General features: G+C 38.5%; 1 protein-coding gene and 1 long non-coding RNA gene across 2 annotated transcripts; one reads left to right on the top strand and one right to left on the bottom strand.

Annotated features, from left to right (window-relative positions):
- Nucleotides 1–237: 237 nt before the first annotated feature.
- LOC146643232 (tapasin-like) lies at nt 238–8,204 on the bottom strand. Its single transcript, XM_085396769.1, has 9 exons — nt 8,137–8,204; nt 7,031–7,146; nt 5,699–5,890; nt 4,196–4,444; nt 3,714–4,073; nt 3,244–3,567; nt 1,970–2,071; nt 1,740–1,768; nt 238–1,583 (listed from the first exon to the last, which is right to left on the bottom strand). Exons 2-9 carry the CDS (start codon nt 7,089–7,091, stop codon nt 1,572–1,574), a joined length of 1,329 nt encoding a protein of 442 aa, XP_085252895.1. The 5' UTR covers nt 7,092–7,146; nt 8,137–8,204; the 3' UTR covers nt 238–1,571.
- LOC146643233 (uncharacterized) lies at nt 1,997–3,333 on the top strand. The gene is made up of 3 exons (XR_014909384.1): nt 1,997–2,115; nt 2,243–2,508; nt 3,228–3,333. It is a non-coding gene; the product is annotated as an uncharacterized LOC146643233 (long non-coding RNA).
- Nucleotides 8,205–9,958: the final 1,754 nt, after the last annotated feature.

Here is a 9,958-nt window from a genome sequence, read left to right as displayed (position 1 = left end):
TATTTTAGAAAATGCTGATCTGCTTGGATTTTACCACACTGCTTTACCAAACTACACAGCAGAAGATTGGAAAAACGTTTTCTGCTCTGACAAGTCTTGATTTGTGCTGTAACATTCAGATGGTAGGATCAGAATTTAGGGTAAACAACATCAAAGTATGGATCATCCTGTCTGTCTACAGTTCGGGCTGGTGATGGGGTATAATTTTCCTGATGAACCTCAGGCCCCTTGTTACAAAGTATTGTTTAGACACCATAGGCTCCCTGAGTATTGTTGCTAACCATGTCCATCCCTTTGTTACCAGTGTACCCATTTTTAAATGGCTGGTTCCAGCAGACTTATGCACTATGTCATAAAGCTCAAAACATTGCAAACTGGTTTCTTGTACATGAGGATAAGTTCACTGTACATGAATGGCCTCCACAGTCACCAAGTTGCAATCGAATAGAGCAATTCTGGGATGTAGCAGAACGAGAGAGACATGCCATGGAAACTGTGTGATTCTAAATGTAAATATGGACCAGAATCTCCAAAGAATATTTGCAGCACCTTATTGAATCTATTCCATGTAGAATTAAAGCAGCTCTGAGGACAAAAAAGTATTTAACCCAGTATTATTAAGGTGTACCTAATGAAGTGACCAGTAAGTGTGAGTGAATGTGTGGTTTAAAGCGTGTATAAGAGCAGAGTGTTAAACAAGAAGAGGACTTATTTGGTGTGTTTCAAGAGATTTTTTTTATTTAATTAAAATTCAGAGTCCATTTAAATCATTTGCTAATTTAAAATCTTCCTTACAGCAGAATTTTGTGCTCTGTTTGTAAAATCTCCATTTCAGTCACAGGTTTAATGTTTATTATCCCGGGCAAGCATGTGATGAAGAAAAAGACAAACACACCTAAAAATAATATGAAAACAGAAATACAATCTCCATATTTACAAAAATAACAAAAATAAGACGGACAATTTAAACAGTCTATTATTATTATTATAAATATTATTTTTAAAATAATGAGTCTATTATTAGTTGAATTATTTTTACTTAATTAAAACAGCATTTCCTTTTCTTTATAAACCAACAAATACAGTCCGATCTCTGGTTCCAAAAAGCGTGAGTTAATGAGGTTTTTAGACAGACGGGAACATCGAATGGAAGGATTAACCTTTAAAAAACAGAAGCTGATGTTTCAGCACATCACTCCCAACTTCCTCTCATTGTTTTTCTTTCCAGTGTTTGTGACGACATATAAACCATAAACAGAGGAAGGCAAAACCACACAGCTCTATAAAGAAAGATTAAAGAAACATCACAAAAACGTGTTTGAACTGAGCGTCTTCGAGATATCCCTGTCCCTTTCTAAAGAACAAAAAGTTGAATCCAAACATTTTATAATAAACAAATTTGATAAAAACAAGCATAAAACATACAAGTTTACCTTCAAACCAGAGCAGTAAAAAAAACAAAAGAAAAAGAAAAAATCTGTCCCATGAACATGTGGAAAGCCCCTCCTGAAATCCCATCAAACATATCGAGTGGATCAATGCCACTGATGGTCAGTTGCCTTCTTTCATCTTCACTTCTCTTTCTGTGATGGGAAAAAATTGTAAAATTAAATTCAAAGGAAACACCAAGAAGCACCACGTCCAGGGTGATGAAACATACAGTAGGTAAATAAGTTAATAAGAGATTTCTGTAAACACATTTATATGTTTGTCTGCAGTAAATATTACAGTGACATTACCTTATCTTGTTTATCAGCCTCAGCTGAGCCTGTTTACAGAGAAAATACAAATGAAAAAACAAAAAGTCAGACACAGAGTTTAATAAACATCTTACTTTTTGAAACATATTACTCATTCTTTTTTATTTGATCCAAAAGGTGACAAGATTTTTTCCAGCTTGAAATGATTAAAAAAACCTTCAATACACATTAAAACTGTTGGACGATATTTTTGCGTCAATATTTGCTACCTGAGCTGGTAAATGTCCATGAGACAAACTTGATGAGCCCATAAAGCACCAGCGCCACGCCGACCATCGCCATAGAGTCCTCGATGGACGGAGAACTGAAACCTGAAAAGGAAAAAAGATCGTTAGGATTCATCTGATCTGAACAGGTTTGTCAGTTAAATTATTATTACAGTACTGTGGAAACATTTTAGGCAGGTGTGAAAAAATGCTGTAAACAAAGATGCTTTTGAAAAATATAAATGATTATTTATTGGCCCCAAATGTATTCTGCAGCAGGACAATGACCCCAAACATGGAGCCAAAGTCATTAAGAACCATCTTCAGTGTAAAGAAGAACAAGAAGTGCTGGAAGTGATGGTCCGGTCCCCACAGAGCCCTGATAGCAACATACTCAGGTGTGTCTGGGATTACATGAAGATACAGAGAGATGTGAGGAAGCCAACATCCACAGAAGATCGGTGGTTAGTTCTCCAAGATGTTTGGAACAACCTACCAGCCGAGTTCCTTCAAAAACTGTGCAAGTGTAGAAGAAGGCAAAGGTGATTTGATTTAAATTTCTCTTTTGTTCATTCACTGCATTTCGTTGATTGATAAAAATAGATAATTATCACTTTTTTAAAAGCATTCTTTGTTTACAGCTGCCTAAAACGTTTGCACAGTATTATATATACTTCAATATTAAACCTTTAAGAGTTATTTCACCAACCGAGTCATTTCAGGTACTAACAGGAGTCAATTTTTAATGGCTCTCATGGTGTTTATCATATCTGTGCTGCTTCATTCATCTATAACAGATATACTAAAATGTTCTAATGCCATTAAATATTACTTAAATGCAACAGTTCAGGTTAGTCTGAAGGTTTGTGATGCAGTAAATCTTTTTAGAAATAAAATATCACAGTGGGTCATAAATGGTACCACATGGTTACTTTGTGATTAACAAAATCAAACTGTTTTAAATCCAGAAGCTGGTGATTCAAACTGTTTACTTAAATCTAAGAATGTGTCAAACTACAGTAACTCAAAAGTTATCCAGGTAAACGTGTTTCAAGATTAGTTAAATATTTAGTCATTTATATGTGATACTAACCTAATAAGCCACATTTAAAGGAAAGTGTTTTGTTAGTGGTAATATCTTTTCTTATATCAGTTTCTACCTTTCTTCTTTCTATTTCATCATTAGTACCTTCTCCAGGTGTATAAAAACTGCTTTAACTCAACATAAACTGAGCTGTTAATTTGCTTGCTTGTCTTCCAGGTTTGTTTCACATTACCGATGACATTGAGGGTCACGCTGGTCCGTCTCGTGCCTCCAGCGTGGGCGGCCACACAGGTGAGCTCCCCTCCTCTGCCCAGGTCCAGCTTAGAGGTGTCGATCTCGAGCCGGGAGGTCTGGCTGAAGGTGTGGTCCCAGGCCTGCCGGTGGCCCGTTACGCTGAATGAATCCAGGGTCTTGGACTTCCCGTCGGCACCTTTAATCTCCCAGCTGAACTCCACAGGGAGGGGCGCAAAGCCGGACGCTTCACACTGGACGTTTATAGTCTGACCTGGAACAGCGAGGGGCAGGGTGGAGGGGTGGATGGAGAGGGATGGCGGTTCTGGGTGGAGAGAGGAGCAGAAAAACAAGATGAGGTTAAAAGTTAAATCTGGAGTTTTTACAGAGCTGAGTGTTTATTTTAAACACATCTGCTTATTTCAGTGAGGCAAACATGTGCGTAATGCTCCAGAAATACATTTTCCTCACCTTCAATCTCAAGGTCCAGCGCCACCTGAGCGAGCAGGTGTGGCAGATACACCGTGCAGATGTACGTCCCAGAGTGAAGCACTTTAGCCTCCTGCAGGAGCAGGGATGCATTTCCTTTCTCGTGCAAAGCATCAAAGTCCAGCGTGGCTCCTTCTTCCTGCGTGTCGGCGAGGCGGTCAGTCTTCCCGTCGTAAGCCAGAATCAGCCGTCCGCGGCCTCTGAACTGGTACCGCCATTCGACGGCGAATCCAGCCCCATACAGAGGAGAGGAAGGGTTGATCCAAAAGCCGCAGTCCAGCTGCACAGGCTCCCCGAGTCTGGACTTTACTGAGACCGTTTTAGTCGTCACGCTCAGGATCACTGAGGAAACAGAGTCAGACCGACACACGTGAGATAATAAACTTTTATAATTGTCGGCCAATCAATTTTTTGATCTGTGAACCCCCAGATATAAATGTGTTTGGTTAAAATCAAATCTTTACCACTGTGCTCTTTAGATCCTGTGGGGGCGCGGGTGATAGTAGAGATGCCCAGCTGTTCGTTGAGGCCCTGAAATGCAGATGAAAACCACTCAGCCTGCAGGTACACGGGGCTGAGGCCAGACTCTGTGAGCGAGGAAACCCAGTCCAGGCTGGAGGGCTGCGGCAGGAAGGGGTTGATCTCACACTGGGGCTTCGTCACAGAGCCTCTGGGAGGGTTGAGCGAGCGGTGGCAGAGGGTGCCAGCTGGGTCTGAGAAACAGGAGTCAAAGGTCACGCTTATACAACATGTAAGATGTCTGAGACACTCGATCTGTTTATAAATAAAAGAAAATAAGATGAACAGCTGTGTGTAAATAATTTTAAGTGAATAATTTGACCCACATAGTAACACAGTTTGCGGAATTACAATTTTTACCTAATTTTATTTTCTTCTTTTGCTTTTCATTTTATATTTTTTGTATAGTTTTTGTACATGTTGCTCAGTATTACTTATTCAGAGGCCCACATGGGACAGATATGGCAAATTATTTTATGCTGTAAACGTTGTGGAGGGTGGTTTGTGTTACATACCTGCCCCTAAACAAATATGCCTTTAAACCTACACATGTGAAAATACATAACAAATAAATCTTAAAAAGAGATGCTTTGTCCAATGATGGAATCCATAAAAATACAAAAAGAAAAATATAGAAACATGCAGAGCTGCTATGAATACATGTTTAGATTTATTATCTAAATTGTTACGTAATCATAATATTTACATAATATTCTCAAAGAGAAATGATGATGGAGTCAAACTAACAACCTAGGAAATACATGTTTTCCAGACTAATGTGCTAAATACACACTTTATGTGCAGTAACTTTTAAACACCAGGACATTTTCGTGACTAAAACGAGCAGCTGGGATTTTTTTATAGAAGAACATTTGATCTATATGTTTCTTACACACTGCCAGACAAAGAAAGTCACCACCTGGACTTCACTAAGGAAACAGGTAAGAGCCTTCCCCTGTACTGGAGGTTTGGCGACCCTGTGTGTTCACGAATATGAGGTCAGTTGATCACCTGACTATTATTGAATAGTCAGGTGATCAACCCATCAGTGGGATTTTTGCTGTGTCAAAATGAAGGAATGGAGCCATCATAGATGATGAAATGTTAGTGTGACTGTTTCGGCCGAACCATTTCATTTATTTTCAACAGATCATCTAAAATGTTCTCATGTAAATAATTATGGTTTTCAATCATTTTTATGCCTAATGGACTTCTTTCTGTTAACTGAGCTAATTTTATTGTCATGTTGGACGTTAAGTATCTGCCTCAGGCTTTAGCAGCGGTAAAATCTGCTAGCCATGGTTCAGACATACTGGGACTCAATCAGATGTAAATGCATCCAGATAAGAGAGAGGAGAAGAAAAAGTGGACGTAAACTCTGATAAAATATGACTTTTATCGAGCTGCAGAACTTATTTAACTAAGCTGGATTGTATTTTACTCATTACCGATCACAGAGTAGACTCTTTCAGGGTTGATGTCTTTAGGAGCGCGCTGGGACTCGTCATTCTGGCCGTCTGCTTCGGTTCTGATGTGAAGCAGGGATTTTTCTTGGGTCGTAGCTCCAGTTAAACCTCCTCCTCGTCCCGCCTTCTCCTGCACAAACCAGCACTCCAACACCGGACAGCTGCTGCTGCAGGCTTCAAACAAAAGTTTAACAGGAGATTAATGGGTAGTAAAACCTCTGTAAATATCAGACCACGTTATATTATGCCATTACGTTTCTCGACATCATCCACTCAGAAAATTATTGTTGTGCAAACTGTCTTTTCAAGCTCAACCAATAAACAAGGCAGTTATAGGAATTATTATTGAAACAGAAAGTTAAATCAAGCGTAATATGTTTCATGAGGTCCAGTTTAAAATGACAGCTAAAAGTAAAAGTCCAGTTCTGTCAGGCGACCCATAAATATTGTACTTAACTGTTTCCACCCCTTCAGTGTTTTGCTTTTGGTTTACTCCCCTCCTTTTTTTTATTTTTCATTTAGCAAACAGACAACAGCCCATCTGCCTTTCCCCAAAAATTAAGTCTCCAGCTGTTTACTGTGAATATCGCACAGTCTAAATCACTAAAGTGAAGACAGCACTGCTTTAATTTGTGATTTCAGGTGTTGGTGATTGTATTTGTAAATAGACTATAGTTTTCATATACGATATGGCCATATACATCTAAAAGAAGACGTTTTTAATGTCCGTGACACTTTTTAACTGGTTGAATGTAGGATAACTTTGCCAGAAAGTGATTGCAGCTTCTACGTTCGTTCACATATTAATGGTCAACAAGTCATTTACAGCAGTTTAAATATGGATGATCACTTTTCGGCAAATACCGGAAATCACTTTTGGACAGACGATCACGTTTTGGGCACGAAAATAGACGTGCACCACTCGCTCGGGGTTTCACGCAGAACTCCATGTTAAAAACGTATTAAATTTATGTTATTTTTGTTAAACGTAATCATGCATACACCTATAACATTCACTTACACGTTTTAAGACGCATTTGGGCTTTATTTTAAATTCGGCTTGTAAAAGGGTCATCAAATATGAACTTTACTATGTTTTCTTAGAGTTAAACTTGACGTTATTGTCCAAGTTTTTTTTGACATTTTCAACCAGCTGTTTTGCAACTTTTATATGTTATTGAACAGATAGATGACTTCCATGCATATAAAAAAGGTTTTCTTACATGTACGGTTTATAATATTAGTAATACAGCATGCATAGATGTATTTTTGTCTGTCAGACCAACAGAGCAACAATGAGCTCGACTAGCTTACCTTGAATAAAGCAGGTAACGGCGATCAGAGACAGTTTATAGATGGTAGATAATTCCGTCATGTTTATCCGTGTTTCCTCACAGACAGGTCCCCTCGTTTAGCTGCAATCAAACGGACTAAACAAGGTTTAGTTGGCTGGTTTTCCCCTTCAAGTCCGAGATCAAGTTCAGTTTCACTTTCACATACAGACGAGTCCGACAGTTATCCAGGAAAAACACAAAAACACGCCATAAGTTTATAATATATCAGTATTAGCTGACATAAGAGTGAATGTGTATCTGAAAAATTAAAGTACCCGGAAGCCTAAAAACAAAGATTTTACAGTAGCTTAGAAGAATACGTCTTCAAAATTGCATTCAGGATTACTGCCATCCCGCCGCTAGATGGAGCCCTCTGACTAAAAATTAACCAAAGGCAAATTGTGGAGTAACTTGCTACGTTAGTGGCAGCAAGGCATCAGAAAGATAACCCAGTCTGAGGGCAGCGGTCAGATGAGGACAAGAGAAACAGAAAAAAATTAAAAGTCTTAAATCTAAACATACAACCTTTGTTTTTATATTGTAAAAGCAGCATACTGAGTGTATAAGCCTTGGTTTTAGTAATAGAAGTTCTTTTTTTTATTTATGTTTTTTAATGCATACAGAATTCATCATAAATTACTAATCTATGTGAGTTTAGTAACTTGTTCTTTACAGATTAGAAGTTAGCTGTACACTTTATTTTTAAATGTATGTCCTTCTGACCTGTCTAAAATGTTGATGTTAATAATTGATTGTTTGTCTGTGAAGGTTCTCAGTCAATTGATTGTTTCACTTCTTTATTTTTGCAGGAACGTTGCAGAACAAGTCAGACAAGAAGCCTTAACGTCCTGGCACATATATTAGATAACACCCTATTCTTTGCTCTCCGTTTGTGCGCCAACGCTTGCAAATCAAACCAGATCGGGTGTCATAAACACAAAAACGAAACTTAACAGAGTGATCACGTGGTTTCACAGAAAGAGGTGGAAATGGAGTGCCGCTTGAGTCCAGTGGTGGCGCTCTAACACTGTGACTGACCTTTCTGCAAAACACCACCAACAGAATTAGCGAGGCTTGCCACTGTACCTTTAACTGATGTGATTTCCTCATTGTTTGTATCAAAGTCACACCAGAAAAGCCGCAGCAGGGTTTGTTTGATAGACACAAGGAAATAGATGAAAACATATGTGCTACCTATGATTATAGAAGAATTAAAAGCTCCTAATCAAAAGATGACCAAGCTATATAACTTGGAGCATACGTATAAAGATTTCCATTTGTATAAAATAACTACATTTAAGGATAAAATAAGAGTGAATGATAGGTGTTTGTCTATTTGCCATTTAAATACACCAAGAGAAGAGACTGCAGAGGTGCTTTCAGTGTAAAGTCTTCTGTGACAACATGATTCATTTTCCTAACGAATGTGGCACCAATTCAGGAGAAATGAACAGGTCTTTATTCTAAGTTTACCTCCTCACACTTTGCCAACATAATAAATGCGGACAAATTAACAGATTAAACATCAAGCCTGGATTATGCAAGCACTTTCTTTGTTCATTAAAAAATTAAATCTATTCTGCTTTAATTTTAAATTGAAAAAAATATTACAGTGTTAGCATGGTGCTATCATGTCTCTCATCCTCTGGTTCAATCTGCTGAAAAACGTGCTCTGTCATATATGTAGATGTTTGACAGGCAGATTTGTGGGCCCAAAAATGACTTTGCAACACAGAACTGAGCTAAAAATCACAGCTTTAATGCTGGAGAAAAAGGCAAAGGAGCCAACTAAACAGTCACTAACATAAAATAAACTGAGTCACGGAAACTCTCAGATTTATGCAGTTTTGCAACAAAGGGGCCAATCCTTGTACTTTGCCAGACATTAAACTGCTGAACTGTGTATGATGGACCTGTTGCCACAGTAACCAACTTAGAGTTCAAGTTAACTCTCTCCAGATTATCCCTTGCTGCAACACCCCAGGATTAAACTTGGAGCATGTTCCAGAAAGACTGCCAGTATGCTCCTCTGTGTGTTATTTTCTTGTGCCACAGTTACACATTTGCTGCAGTACTTCTACACGGCATCATCAGGAATTCCACATTTTCCAGAGTTTGTGACTGTGGGCGTGTTAGATGGGCAGCCATTCATGTACTATGACAGTAAAATAAAAAAAGAGAGTCCCAAGCAGGACTGGATGGCAAAGAGTGAAGGAGCTCTGTACTGGGACAGACAGACTCGGGCATCCATTGCGGATGAGCAGATCTTCAAAGGGAACATTGAATTTGTGAAGCAGCGCCTAAATGAAACAGGGGGTGAGTAATGAACAGGCGTTTAGAAACATCTGGGATTTTGTGATTCAGTTTCTATAAAATCCAACTTTCAACCACTAAAACTTAAAAATGTTCCATTCACACTAATTTAATTGTTTAGCACTAATTGACAGCAGCAGTGACTTTGAGGGACCAAACACACAGGAGACAGTTTAATGAGATGCAGAAGTGGTTTATAAAAACAGAGGAAGTCTAATCTTAAAAGTAGAGCAGGTCTTTCTCTGCAATCCAAACTGGGAACGCTCCTATAGTAGTGAGGTTAAAGCTTGGCCTGCTACCACAAGTAAGCCTGTAGTGTGAGAAGGACGATAATATGATATGATGAGGGCTTTCAGATTTGATGGGGCCTGATTAGGACTTTGGATGCTGTCTTATTATTTGGTTTTTGGTTTGTTATCAATTTTATTTTCACATGTCAGTTTTTAGTAGACAAAAAGTTGGATGGAGGATTTTCTCTCTGCTCCCCTCCTATTGGTCAAATAAACTGTAAGCTCTGAGATTCAATTCAATTCAATTCAATTCAATTCAATTCAATTCAATTCAATTCAATTCAATGTTATTTATATAGCGCCAA

Source organism: Rhamphochromis longiceps, linkage group LG22 (assembly GCF_057381845.1).
Source record: "Rhamphochromis longiceps isolate RC_006_pf linkage group LG22, R_longiceps_female_GT1.1, whole genome shotgun sequence".
NCBI classification, from domain to species: Eukaryota; Metazoa; Chordata; class Actinopteri; order Cichliformes; family Cichlidae; genus Rhamphochromis; species Rhamphochromis longiceps.
The sequence above is the reverse complement of the archived record's forward strand: the minus strand, read 5'-3'. Positions and strand labels throughout refer to the sequence as shown.

What these genes read in the sequence shown, in the direction of transcription:
- LOC146643232 (XM_085396769.1), bottom strand. Translation starts at nt 7,091, where the DNA reads ATGACGGAATTATCTACCATCTATAAACTGTCTCTGATCGCCGTTACC. An exon ending in AGGATCTAAAGAGCACAGTG is followed by an intron (nt 4,074 to 4,195) that starts GTAAAGATTTGA and finishes CTGTTTCCTCAG; the next exon opens with TGATCCTGAGCGTGACGACT. An exon ending in GCTGGACCTTGAGATTGAAG is followed by an intron (nt 3,568 to 3,713) that starts GTGAGGAAAATG and finishes CTCTCCACCCAG; the next exon opens with AACCGCCATCCCTCTCCATC.